At 41.0% G+C, this 14,381-nt stretch overlaps 1 protein-coding gene across 2 annotated transcripts in view; it reads left to right on the forward strand.

Moving 5' to 3' along the window:
• The window catches only part of ALDH7A1 (aldehyde dehydrogenase 7 family member A1), a gene marked incomplete at both ends in the record, with an annotated part of 58,780 nt that overhangs the window by 16,203 nt on the left and 28,196 nt on the right, over positions 1-14,381 (forward strand). For both annotated transcript variants that reach the window (XM_080699227.1, XM_080699228.1), the window contains 5 exons: positions 2,717-2,849; positions 4,768-4,812; positions 7,307-7,384; positions 10,394-10,491; positions 13,098-13,139. In XM_080699227.1, coding sequence (XP_080555353.1) covers positions 2,717-2,849; positions 4,768-4,812; positions 7,307-7,384; positions 10,394-10,491; positions 13,098-13,139 — 396 coding nt within the window. The remainder of the gene's footprint in view (positions 1-2,716; positions 2,850-4,767; positions 4,813-7,306; positions 7,385-10,393; positions 10,492-13,097; positions 13,140-14,381) is intronic.

Genomic DNA, 14,381 nt, shown 5'->3' on the forward strand with positions numbered 1-14,381 from the left:
TTTTGAAACAGGGTCTCACTAAGTTGCAGATGACCTTGCTAAGTTGCCGAGGCTGGCTGCGAACCTGCGATCATCCTGTCTCAGCCTCCCAAATACTGAGATTATAAGTGTGAGCCACCATGACCAGCTCAGTTTGTTTTCTTTTAAGAATAAAACTCAGCTGGGCATGGTGGTGCACACCTGTGACACCAGTGCTTGGGAGGCTGAGAATGGAGGATTGCAAGTTTGAGGGCAGCCCCGGCAACATAATGAGATAAAAAAAACAAAAAATACGAAGGACTGAGGCGGTAGAATGCTTGGAGGTAGAATGCCCCCTGGGTTCAAGCCCCAGTACCACAAAACACACATACACAAGCACACACACACACACACAAAAAAAAAAAAAAAAAAAAAGGGAAGGAAAATAAAACAGTGTTGGGGGCAAGTCCATAAATGAGATACTCTTTTTAACTCATCTAGAAAATAATTTGGATATTGATAATAATTATATCCAAAGAGCCTTTAATTTAAAGCCCATTATAAGAATCCAAATATCTAAAATGTGACAAACTTTTATGTACATATATGTTCACTGTGGTCTCAATAAAATAGAAATTTCTTAAATGCCAAATCATAAGGGAAAGTTGAACTAATTTGGTAGACTTATTAGCATTCACTAAAAATATTTGTGAAGATTGCCTTCTGTTAGTTGAGTATGGTGGCACATGCTTGTAATCCCAGTACTTGGGAGGCTGAGACAGGAGGATGACAGGTTTGCGACCAGCCTCAGCTACTTAGTGAGTTCCTCTGCAACTTATTGAGACCCCGCTTTTTCAAAATAGAGAATGAAAAACAGGGCTAGGGTGTAGCTCAGAGGTAGAATGCCTCTGGGTTCCACTCCCAGTTCTGCAAAAATAAATAAATGAATAAATAAATAAATAAATAAATTGTCTTCTTTTTATTTTTTATTGTTTTGTGGTACTGGGGATGGAACCCAGGGGTCTTTTCTACCTCCAGGCTACACTCCCAGACCTATTTTATACTTTATTTGGAAACAGGGTCTCACTAAGTTGCTGAGAGCCTCACTAAGTAGCTGAGGCTGGCTTCGAACCTGCATGATCCTCCTGTCTCAGCCTCCCAAGCGCTGGGATTACAAGCATGCACCACCATGCCCAGCTAATAAATTGTCTTCTTTTAACCCCACACTTTTTTTTTTTTTTTGAGTACTGGGGATGGAACCCAGGGGGATTCTACCTTTGAGCCACACCCTCAGCTCTATTTTTTATTCTATTATTATTTTTTCATTCTTTGCAACTCAGTGAAATAGGGTTTCACTGAGTTGCAAAGTGCCTCACTAAGTAGCTGAGGCTGTACGTGAATCGTGATTCTCCCGTCTCAGCCCCCCAAATGCTGGGATTACAGGGATGCACCACTAAGCATGGCTCTTAACCTCACACTTTTATGGGGAAACTGCATTCACTTATTTTAAAAAACTTTTTTTAAAAAAAATTTTCAAGTACTGGCATGACAGGTATGGTCAACCATGCCCAGCTTAAAATTTTTTATTTAATTTAATTTATTTTTTATTTTTTTGGTACTGAGGATGAAACCCAGGGGCATTCTACCTCTGATCTATACCCCCAGCCCCCTTTTTTTATTCTTTATTTTGAAACAGTCTCACTGAGTTGCAAAGGGCCTCACTTAGTAGTAGCTGAGACTGTCCTCAAACCATGATCCTCCTGTCTCAGCTTCCCAAATGCTGGGATTACAAGTGTGCACTACCACACCCAGTCTTGAAAATTTTTATTAAAGCTGGGCGTGGTGGTGCACGCTTGTAATTCCTGCACTTGGGAGGCTGAGACAAGAGGATCATGCACTTTCGAAGCCAGCCTCAGCTGGTTTAAGAGACCCTGTTTCCAAATAAAATATTAAATAGGTCTGATAGTGTAGCCCGGAGGTAGAAGGCCCCTGGGTTCCATCCCCAGTACCACCAAAAATTTTTTTATTAAAGATGTGATATGTGAAGCCGAGTGTGGTGGCGCACGCTTGTAATCCCCGCGCTTGGGAGGCGGAGACAGGAGGATCAGGCAGGTTCGAAGCCAGCCTCCCTGGCTTAAGAGACCCTGTCTCTAAATAAAAAAGTATAAAAAAAATAGGTCTGGGAGTATAGCCCGGAGCTAGAAGAGTTTCCAGGAACCCCAGTACCACCAAAAAAAAAAAAAAAAAAAAAAAAAAAAGTGATATGTGACAAAAAAAAAAAAAAGAAAGTTGTGTGCATAGAAGTAGACTACAAAGGGCTGAAGGATGAAAAGTTTTCCTCTATTCCTGGCTACTTGATAGTTTCCTAAGAAGGGTGAATGTTTCTGATTCCTTGAGTATCACTTTAGAACTTTTGTTCACATTAAGGGAAAGATGTGTCTTTTTTTTATTTAAGAAAATGGTAGTGAACAATGTTCTATTCTGTACTTATTTTCAACTTAAAATTTCTTGGAAATTATTTCACAGTAGTATAGTAAAAGGCTTCCTTTTCTTTTTATGACTTCTGTTCTACAGTAAGTAATGTACCCATATCCCACAGCTATGTAAAGTGATCCCGTGCAAGGCCTCTGGAAGTCCCTGCCATTTGGCTTATGCACTTTTGTTCTAAAAATGAGAGATTTCAGATTTTTTTCTTATTAACTTCATATGCATTAAGTTAATGCATGTGGGTGGGCCCTTCCTTGGTTTCCTTTCTCAGGACCTGGCCACGCCCTCATCGAGCAGTGGAATCCCCTGGGCCTGGTTGGAATCATCACTGCATTCAACTTCCCTGTGGCGGTGTATGGCTGGAACAACGCCATCGCGATGATCTCTGGGAACGTCTGCCTTTGGTAAGACCTACTCGCTTTCCTAGCCAGGAATAGGGATGTGATCCAAGTAGCCATTTTCATTTACTGTTAAAAGCACTTTAAGCTGGTACTTTGGCACACACCTATGATCTCATTACTTGAGAGGCCGAGACAGGTGGATTGCAGGTTGGAGGCCAGCCTCAGCAACTTTGGGAGACCTTGTTTTCAAAATGAAAAGGGCTGGGGATGTAGCTCAGAGGTAGAATACTCCTGGATTCAATCCCCAGTACTACCACCAAAAAGAAATACTTTAAAATAATATATTGACATGTTTTCGATACTGCTTTAGTTTACTAGTCACAAAGTACTGACTTTTTATTATTGAATTTTCTTTTTTTTTTTAGGGACATCTTACTTCCGGGCTACACCCAAGCCCTTTTTTGTTGTTGTTGTTGGTCCTGGGGTTCCTGAAAACCCTTCTCCGGGCTACACTCCCAGACCTATATTTTAGTATTTTTATTTGGAAGCAGGGTCTCTTAAGCCAGCAAGGCTGGCTTCGAACCTGCGCGGTCCTCCTGTCTCCGCTTCCCAAGCGCGGGGATTACAAGCGTGCGCCACCACGCTGGCTATTTTATTTTGTTATGAAACAGGCTCTTGCTAGGCTGTCGAGTCTCATGTTGAGAGGCTCTCCTTGAACCTGTGAATCCCCTATCTCAGCCTTCCAGGCACTGGGATTCCAAGTGTGCACCATCACGCCTGGCTCAGTATTGCCTATTTTAGCATTGGTGATAGATGTTTTGGTGCTAGGGATTGAACTCAGGGGCATTCTACCTCTGAGCTACACCCCCAGTCCTATTTTATTTTTGTTTGGAAACAGGTTAGGTTGCTGAAAGTCTTACTACTTCCTGAGGCTGGTCTCCACCCTGCCATCCTGTCTCATTCTCTCAAGCACTGGGAGGGCAAGTGTGAAACACCACACTCAGCTTACTTTTCATTTTGAAACTGAGTCTTGCTAAATTGTTAAGGGTCTCCCTAAGTTGCTGAGGCTGGCCTCAAACCTACAGACCTCCTGTCTCTGTCTCCCAGATGCAGGGCTTGCAGGCATGTGCTACCACGCCTGGCTATGACTGTCTTGATACAGCATTGTCTTCCTTTCCCTCTCAGCTCCATTTACGCCCCAATTGTGTGCACTGTGATTCAATTCTGATACTAACTGCCCAGCGTTAGTGTCATGCTCCATAGCTTAAGGACTCAATCCTCAGCAAACCCCCTCCCACTTCATATGCATTGATCTCTAATGCTGTCCTGAACTGAACAGCCTCAAAGTCTGTGTATAAAACAAAACATCATTGGGAGGATTATGACTCGACTCCGTGTTGCCAATGGAACTCACACTTTCAGATGTTTAAATCCAAACAGTGGTTTAAGTCCAAACAGTGAGATGTGTAGTCGATCGGTTCCCATAACTGACAGAGGCTAATGTGACAGTCATAGGAACCAGCGAGGAGGCAGGTTCAGTGTTGCTTGCTTCATGAAGATTCTGTAGTCCCTTAGGTCCCAGACACACCAAATCTGAAGGATGGATTTATCTTTCAGTTACTAAACTCATATGTTACTTCATTGGACCCTTTTTGTCAAAGATGTTTGCTTCTGTTTGATCGTAAAAAGTATTTATGGCAACCGGCTGTGGTGGTGCATGCTTGTAATCCCAGCGCTTGGGAGGCTGAGACCAGGAGTATTACACAGGTTCGAAACCAGCCTCAGCTACTTAGTGAGGCTCTCAGCAACTTATTTGGACCCTGTTTCATTTGGATCTTGTTTCCAAATAAAATAGAAAATAGGTCTGGAAGTGTAGCCCGAAGGTAGAAAGCCTCTGGGTTCCATCCCCAGCACCACACACACAAAGCATTTATGGCTACCCTCAAATTAATTTTCTTTCTTTCTTTTTAACCATTTCAAGGAAAGGAGCTCCAACAACTTCCCTCATTAGTGTTGCTGTCACAAAGTAAGTGTATGTGACTTTCGTTTTCATGGGTATGGCAAAATCTTGAAAGGGGAATTGATCCTAAGCTTTCAGTCTAATGAAAAGTGTCTTATTTATTTATTTATTTATTTATTTATTTATTTATTTATTTATTTATTTTGGTGGTACTGGGGTTCCTGGAAGCCCTTCTACCTCCGGGCTACACTCCCAGACCAATTTTATATTTTTTGAAACAGGGTCTCTTATGCCAGCGCAGCTGGCTTCGAACCTGCGCAATCCTCCTGTCTCCGCCTCCCATGCGTGGGGATTATAAGCGTGCGCCACCATGCCCAGCAAAGTGTTATATTTATCTGAACATGGAATTTGGATAACCTTTTTCTCCTTCGTCTGTAATGACATTTCTATCTCATTTTGCAATTAACACAGCCCCTTCAGAACCATTATCATTAATCTCTTTGGAAGCATGCCAGATAATGACATAGTGTTGAAATCTTCTGGATATTTTTTTTCATCATCTGGAAAGTAAAATTATCTCTAGTGGAGAAGAAATTTAGAAGCTATATTTGATAACAGTTTAGGAATTATATTTGATAACAGTTAACAAGTTAATATTTTTGATAATAGTTCCTATTCAGATAATATCTTTATTGCTTTTGCTTGATGGACTGTTAAGAAAACAGAGAATTTATAGGTGTGGTGACACACTTTTAATCCCAGCATTTGGGAGGCTGAGACAGGAGGATCGTGGTTTGCAGACAGCCTCAGCTACTTGATGAGGAGGCCTTTTGCAACTCAGTGAGATCCTGTTTAAAAATAAAGAATAAAATATAGGAGCCGGGCATGGTGGCGCATGCTTGTAATCCCAATGCTTGGGAGACGGAGACAGGAGGATCGCACAGGTTCAAAGCCAGCTTCAGCTACTTAGTGAGGCTCTCAGCAACTTAGACCCTGTTTTCAAATAAAGTATAAAATAGGTCTGGGAGTGTAGCTCAGATACACACACACACACACACACACATATATACATACATATATATGTATATATATGTGTGTATGTGTATATGTGTATGTATATATATGTGTGTATATATATGTATATGTGTATGTATATGTGTGTGTATACATATACTGGGATGTAGCTCGGAGGTAGAATGCCAGAGGGTTCCAACCCCAGTACTGCAAAAAAAAAAAAAAAAAAAAAAAAAAGAAAGAAAGAAAGAAAAAAAAACTAATTTTATTATTCCTCTGGTTTATCTAACACTCTAAAAAATTTCATTTTTTGGTTAAAATTATTAACATTTTATGTATGTATGTATGTATGTATGTATGTGCTGGGGATTGACCTCAAGAGACATTCTACCTCTGAGCTATACCCCAGCCCTATTTTATGTTTATTTTGAAACAGGGTCTTGCTTTATTGATGAGAGTCCCACTACTTGCTGAGGTTGTTCTTTAACTTGCAATTCTCCTGTCTCAGCCTCCCAAGTACTAGGATTATGTATTTATATTGAGAACTTGACATCTCTGATTAGGTCGTAAAATCAGTGTTACACATTTATCATTTTGGAGTTTAGCGCGTGTGGATGGGTGTCTTCCCGTCGGCTGCGATGCACCCTGATGTTCTGGTGGTGTGTCACCCGCATCCTCTGGCATACTAACTGTGGAAAGGAAGCTTGTTGCAGAGTCGATGTAAGAGGGTTCTTACTGTCAGGATATCATGTAGCAATAGTGGCTTAGCACACGAGAAGTGGGGTATAAAAGAGAGAAGGTAGTATGTTTTAGTATTTAATTGAAAGGAATATGTGATATTAATGAAATGATATTTTCAAGACAGGGTTGTTCAAATGACTATTAAGCACAACACATAAAAGTGATGAGATTTCTTGAGGCAATATTAAAAAATAAACTTAGGGAAAAAAAAAAAAAACACCCAGAACAGCTTATAGGGACATAGTGAACAGATTTGTCAATTTTAATTAAGTAGATGGTTAAAATACTGTTAATTTTTTTTTTTGTGTGTGTGGTACTGGGGATGGAACCCAGGGGCTTTCTACCCCCACGCTACACTCCCAGACCTATTTTATATTTTATTTGGAAACAGGGTCTCACTAAATTGGCAAAAGCCTCACTAAGTAGCTGAGGCTGGCTTCGAACCTGCATGATCCTCCTGTCTCAGCCTCCCAAGTGCTGGGATTACAAGTGTGCACCACCATGCCTGGCTAAAATACTGTTAATTTTGATACTAGTTTTGCATTCTCCTTTTTTTTTTTTTTTTAAGATTCTTGTAGGGAAAAGATAGAGTTCTGCCTAGAATTGTTTGAAGACTTTATTTTTAATATGTGAGGAGAAATCAAGGTCTGAATTACAAGGTAGGAGAGAAACTTGAAAAAGAAGAGTGAAGTGCTTGGAATATATATATATATATATATATATATATATATATATATATATATATATATATATATATTTTAAAGTCTTAAATTGTCTTATTTTGTCACTGTCTTTTCCTTTCTAGGATAGTTGCCAAGGTCCTGGAGGACAACAAGCTGCCTGGAGCAATTTGTTCCTTGGCCTGTGGTGGAGCAGATATCGGGTAGGTGGTAGACGGATGGACCGCATCCTTCTGTTCAAGGTCCCAGGTTGATCAAGGAGAATCACCTCTACTAGAATAGTGAAACCAGAATAGCCAAGGAGGGGAGATAGTCATTTGGAATCAAAGGACCCTGCTGAGCTCTTTCTAAGTGTAATTTCTTTAGGAGGATAAGCCATGTTTGTCCTTTTTGTTACCAAGAACTATTGTTTGTAAGGTGTTCCTATCTTTTTTTCTTTGTACTGGGGATTGGGCCTATGTGTTTGAATCTTTTTTTTTTTTTTTTTTGGTGGTACTGGGGGAGGAACCCAGAGGCTTTCTAACTCCGGGCTATATTCCCAGACCCATTTTATAATTTATTTGGAAACAGGGTCTCACTAAGTTGCTGAGAGCCTCACTAAGTAGCTGAGGCTGGCTTCGAACCCATGCGATCCTCCTGTCTCAGCCTCCCAAGCGCGGGGATTACAAGTGTGCGCCACCACGCCCAGCCTCTTTTTTTTTGTACTGGGGATGTTCTGTCTTTTAGCTAGACCCCCCATCTCTATTTTTGTTTTGAAGTAGGGTCTGGCTAAGTTGTTCAGAGTCTCACTAAATAGTTGAGGCTGACCTTGAAGCTATGATCCTCCCATCTCAGCCTCCCAGGTACTGGGACTATAGGCATGCACCATCATGCCTAATACGTATTTTTTATCTGGAAATAACAAATGGCTATAATAATGACCAGCCTATAATTTTCTAAAAATTGATTTATAAAGTATATATTTATAAAGCAAAGATATGGAATTATAATCTGGGGCTATAATCAATTGGATTTTTTTCACTTGACTGTAAAGGGAGCTCTGGGAACACTGTCTCTATTCTGTAGTTTTTCTTTTCTTCTTTTTTGCAGTACTGGTGATTGAACCCAGGGCCTCGTACATGCAGGGCAGATGTTTTACCACTGAACTACAGCTTTGTAATATTGTTTTAAACTGCCATATAATTCACTTAGCATAAAATTCTCTCTTTTAAATATTTAGTAAGGCGGGTATGGTGGCACACACTTGTAATCCCCGTGCTTGGGAGGCAGAGACAGGAGGATCGCGCTGGTTCAGAGCCAGCCTCGCTGGTTTAAGAGACCCTGTTTCCAAATAAAAATATAAAAAACAGATCTGGGAGTGTAGCCCGGAGGTAGAGGGTTTCCAGGAACCCCAGGACCACCAAAAAAAAAAAAAAAATTTAGTACTGTTACTTTTGTTTTTTGGTGATGGGGCTTGAACCTAGAGCCTTGCACAAACTAAACTAGGTATCCCCCACTGACCCACAATCCCAAGCCCCAATTTAGTGGTTTGTAGAGTATCTAGTGTTTTGTAAGCATCGCCACTATCTTATTTGAGGAAATTTTGATTGCCCCAGAAAGAAACCTATACCCATTAACATTCCTCTCTGTCCCCAGCCCCCGACAACCACTAATGGACTTCCTATCTCTGTGAATTTGCCTGTTTGAGATATTTCACATAAATGGAAATATCTAACATGTGGCCTTTTGTGTTGGATTCTTAGCATAATGTTACAGCCTCTTTAGACAGGAACTGGCTGTAACTGCTGTGCACCATGATGAGAGCTGAGATTTTCCCCAGCTTGGACTTTGGCTAGATGAGGTCTCCTAGGGATCATTCCTTAAACTCATACTGATGTGGCTAAAATGTTGGTCTCTCTCTCTCCAACACTTTCACCATCCTACATGCAGGATGGTACTTTCTGGGCTGTCTCAAAAGGGAGCAATAAGATACTCCTTTGTTCACAAAGATAAAAATGTGTTAGAAAAACAACATAATGAAATGTCATGCAAATGTCACTTGAGATGCGAGTATTGTGTCTTTTGACTGACTGCTTTTGCACTCCGGGCATCCAGTCCTTCCTGTTGGCCTTTGGAACAGCTCAGTAGTGTATCTAGGAATGCATTAGGCAGCAGCCACCTTGAATATCACCTTTGTAGGCTGAACCTGTGGACACTTACCTGGGTAATTTTTTTCTTTTGGTACCAGGGATTGAATCCAGGGGAATTTTACTTTAGAGCAGCCCTACCCCCCAGCTCTTTTTATTTTGAAACTGGTTCTCACTAAGATGCTCAGGGTCTTGCAGGGTTGCTGGCCTCAAACCTGCAATCCTTCTGTCTCCGCCTCTCCAGTACTGGGGTTACCGGCATGGGCCACCATCCCAGGTTTACCTGGATAATCTAATAAGCAGTGCAGCCCTGCATTAGACTGGTGCTGTTAACTTCCCCGCTTGGCTCACACTGAAAGCTTTGAAGCACCCAACTATGAAGAAAATGATTCAAAGCAGTAGTATATGAGCTACATGTCTTAAAAGCAACTGGAAATCTTTCTAAGTTAGCTTCTTAGTTGAGATACTATACAGTGTTTCCCTGTAGTCACCTAAGTTTTTAATCTTTTTGCGTAAGAGTATGTGGATCTAGAGATTGTACCCTGGAGCATTCTGCCTCCAAGCTATATCCCCAGCCCCTATTTAATTTTTATTTAGAAACAGGTTCTCACTAGGTTGCTTAGAGTTGCTGAGGCTGGCTTTGAACCTTCAGTCCTCCTGTCTCGGCTTCCAAGTACTGGGATTACAGGTGTGAGCCACCATGCCTAGCTAGTTTTTAATTCTTAAAGGAATTATATAGTAGGTTATGAGTTTGAAAAACAACTGGAAAATGTTCATTAAGGAAATACCAGGATTGCATTGTCCTGTCACCAACTCCATACAGGAAGAATTTCCTTCCTTAACTAACCACTTTCTTAGGTAATTTCTGTTTACAGAGAGCTCACAGAGCAGGTTAGCCTGTTTTGCGGTATGGTTCTGCTTGTGAAGAGCACAGTTCATTTTCGTGACACCTGCCCTGGGATGGATTTCTCGCAGCCTGGCCTGACTTTCCCGCCAGGGGCACATGTCAGCGCTTTCTTGGTGGCATCGTTAGGTGCTGCCATGGCTGCCTTTTCTGCTGGGGTGACGGTACCTTTTCCTCTGCAGCTCAGCAATGGCCAAAGATGAGCGGGTGAACCTGCTGTCCTTCACTGGGAGCACGCAGGTGGGAAAACAGGTGGCCCTCATGGTGCAGGAGAGGTTTGGTAAGTGTTGGCTTTCTAATGAGGATTTTAATTCTCTTGGAAATATGGATGTAAAATGTAGAAGCTGGGCAAGAACTGATACAGAGCTCAGAGGCTTTTGTAGAAAAGACCGTCTTCCTCCATGACTAATGCCTGCTGGGTGCAGACATGTCTGTCTCTAAAACTGAGGCAAACACATCTCATGTTCATTCCTGGGAGAGTAAAACGACGGTAGCATTCATAGACTACCATGCAACTTTCCTGACATGTGAGTCAACCTTGTATGTCAGGAACCCTTTTCATACTCTGCAGCCCTGAGCCAAGTAGATCATGAGGTAGATAATCAACAGCACATATATTCAACACTGGATAAGTAGCTAAATAAAATGTGGTATGTCATTCATAATCGAATACTATGGAGTGGTTTCATTTTTCCCTAGTACTGGGGATCAAACTCAGGGCCTCCTGCATGCTAAGCAAATTCTCTGCTACTGAGCTGCATCCCCAGCCCTTTTTCATCTTGAAGAACTGAAAATCTGTACTCATTAAATACAAATGCCCCCTGCCCCTGCAACTACCTGTTAACTTTCTGTATCTATGTTTTTGTTTTGTTTTGTTTTTTGGTACTGAGGATTGAACCCAGATGTATTATACCTTTGAGCTACACCCCTAGCTCATTTTATCTTTTATTTGGAAACAGGGTCTCCCTAAGTTGCTGAGAACCTCCCTAAATTGCTAAGGCTGGTGTCAAACTTGTGATCCTCCTGTTTCAGACTCTCAAGTACTGGGATTATAGGTATGTGCCACCATACCCAATTTGTATCCATGATTTTGGCTGCTTTAGATACTATTTTTTTTTTTTTCAGTACTAGGGATGGAACCCAGGGATATTCTACCTCCAAGCTACACCTCCAGCCCTATATTTTATTCTTTATTTTGAAACAAGGTCTCACTGAGTTGCAGGACCTCACTAAGTTGCTGAGGCTGTCCACAAACTGATCCTCCTGTGTGTATTTCTCCTTCTGACTGGTTTATTTCCCTTAGCATGATGTCTTTGAGGTTCATTCATGTTGTAGCAAGCATGTTAAGGCTACATACTATTCAACTGTGTTAATATCATATTTTCTTTACCCATACATCTATTGAGGTATAGTTGGATTGTTTTCACCTTTTAGCTTTTGTGAATAAAGCTATAAGAATATTGATGTAGGCAGCTGAGATTGGAAAATTGCAAGTTTGAGATCAGCCTCAGAAACTTAGACTCTCAGCAACCAAGCCCAACCCTGTTTAAAAAAACAATAAAAAGAGCTGGGGGCATAGCTTGGATGTAGAATGCCCCTGTGTTCAATCCTTAGTACCCCCTCCCCAAGACCATTGGTATATAAATATCTGCTTCTTGATACCTGGATTTCACTTATACCCTGAAGTAGAATTGCTGAGATCCAATGAAAATTGTGTGTTTAATTTGTGGGGAATCACCATTCCATTTTCCACAGTGGCTGGCCCATTTTACACTGTTTCTCCCCCTTACATAGCTTCAAATTTAAAAGTTAACAAGGCTAACACAAGAAACTATTAATATCTTTTTCTTTTTTTGGTACTGGGGATTGAGCCTAAGGGCATTCTACCTGTGAGCTACACCTTCATCCCTATATTTTGAAACAGGGTCTTGGCGGGGCGTGGTGGTACAGATCTATAATCTCAGTACTTGGGGGGCTGAGATAGGAGGATTGCAGGTCTGTAGCCAATCTTAGGCCCTCTGCAACTTAGTGAGATCCTGTTTCAAAATGAAAAATAAAATAAGGGCTGGTGATGTAGCTTAGAGGTAGAATGCCCTTGGGTTCATTCTCAGGACCAAAAAAAAAAAAAAAAAAAAAAAAAAAGAAAAAGAAACAGAGTGTCACTAAGTTGCTGAGGCCGACTTTAAACCTTCAGTCCTCCTGTCTCAGCCTCCCAAGTACTCACATTACAGGTGTGCACCTCTGCACCTGGAAACAAGAAGTTCTTTACCTCATTTAATCAGATTCACTTACTGTTCACATTTTGCACCATTGTTTAATCATTTTCTCTCTCCAACAATATATGTGCACATGCATGCATATACATATACATGTGTGTACACAGTATTGTTGAATTGTTTGTGGAGTATGTTGAAGACAATGTGTCCTTGTACTACTAAATATTTCAGCACATTTCCTAAGAACACAGGCATTCTCTCACATTACTATGGTACATTCATCAAAATCAGGAAAATGCTGGGCATGGTGGCACACGCCTGTAATTCTAGTACTTGGGAGGCTGACTGGAGGATCGCAGGTTCAAGGACATCCTCAGCAAATAGTGAGACTCTTAGCAATCTAGCGAGGACCTGTTTCCAAATAAGAAATAAAATTGTGCTGGGACTGTAGCTTGAAGATAGAATGCCTCTCAGTTCAATCCCCAGTACCACACACACACACACACACACACACACACACACTCAGGAAAAGTGACATCAGTACAATCATCATTATATTTTATAAACCCCCAAATAAAAAATAATTTGGATAGGCTGTAATTTGAGGCTATATAGCACTGTGCAGTAAATACTGAAGTAGCAATTAACTTGTGTTTGTATGTGTTTGCAGGGAGAAGTCTGTTGGAGCTTGGAGGAAACAATGCCATTATTGGTGAGGCTGCCCCTTTTTGTTCTGTTTGCTGTGCAGTGCATTCTGGGTAGTCATCTTGAACATAGGGAATTTGTTTTAGGAACTGATCCTTTCTGTTTTATGTGAGGCTGGGCCATAATTTCCATGTCAGAATTTTACTTAGGAGACAGGACACAAACTCAGGTTAAAGGGAGATATCTAAAGGAGAAAAGTATTCATGTTTGGAAAATATTACCTGAGGCCTAGAACCGGTGTAGATTTCTACTGTCTATAGTGTGACATTATTTCTTTATATTTTTCTTTTACCTGTTGTCTGAAAACTGGCTACACGTTTTTTCAGAATAACTATTTCTTATGTGACTTGCTTATTCATTCATTTATGTATTTTTTTGGTGCTACTGAGGATTGAACTTAGGGGCATTCTACCTCTGAGCTACAACCCTAACCTGATCTTATTTATTTTATTTTATTTTTGTTTTGTTTTGTTTTTGCAGTACTAGGGATGGAATCCAGGGGCATTCTACCTCCAAGCTACACCTTCGGCCCGATTTTTTATTCTTTATTTTGAAACATGGTCTCACAGAGTTGCAAAGGGCCTAAGTAGCTGAGGATGTCCACGAACTCGGATCCTCCTGTCTCCGCCTCCCAAATGTTGGGATTACAGGTGTGCGCCACCACGCCCAGCTTATTCTTTATTTTGAAACAGGGTCTTGCTAAGTTGTAGAAGGCCTGATGAGGTTGCTGAAGCTGGCTTTGAAGCTGCGATCTTCTGTTTTAGCCTCCTAAGGACTGGGATTATAAGTATGTGCCACCAATGCCCAGCCATTTATTTTTTTATTTTATTTATTTACTTTTTGGGACTGGGGATTGAACCCAGAGGAATTCTACTTCTGAGTTATACCTCCAGCCCTATTTTTATTTTTTTAATAAAAATAAAGGGTTTCCCTAAGTTGCCAAGGCTGGTTGTGAACCTGCAATCCTTCTGTCTCAGCCTCCCAAGTACTAGGAAGCGTGGACCACCACTCCCATCTTGCTGATTCATTTAGATTTTAGAAAAATTAGTTGATCTTTAGTGGAATATTGAGACCTCTTTTTTATTTTATTTTATTTTTTGGTGGTACTGGGGGCGGAACCCAGACCTATTTTATATTTTATTTGGAAACAGGGTCTCACTAAGTTGCTGAGAGCCTCACTAAGTAGCTGAGGCTGGCTTCGAACCTGTGCGATCCTCCTGTCTCAGCCTCCCAAGTGCTGGGATTACAA

Source organism: Muscardinus avellanarius (assembly GCF_963383645.1).
Source record: "Muscardinus avellanarius genome assembly, chromosome: 7".
In the NCBI taxonomy this organism is placed as follows: Eukaryota; Metazoa; Chordata; class Mammalia; order Rodentia; family Gliridae; genus Muscardinus; species Muscardinus avellanarius.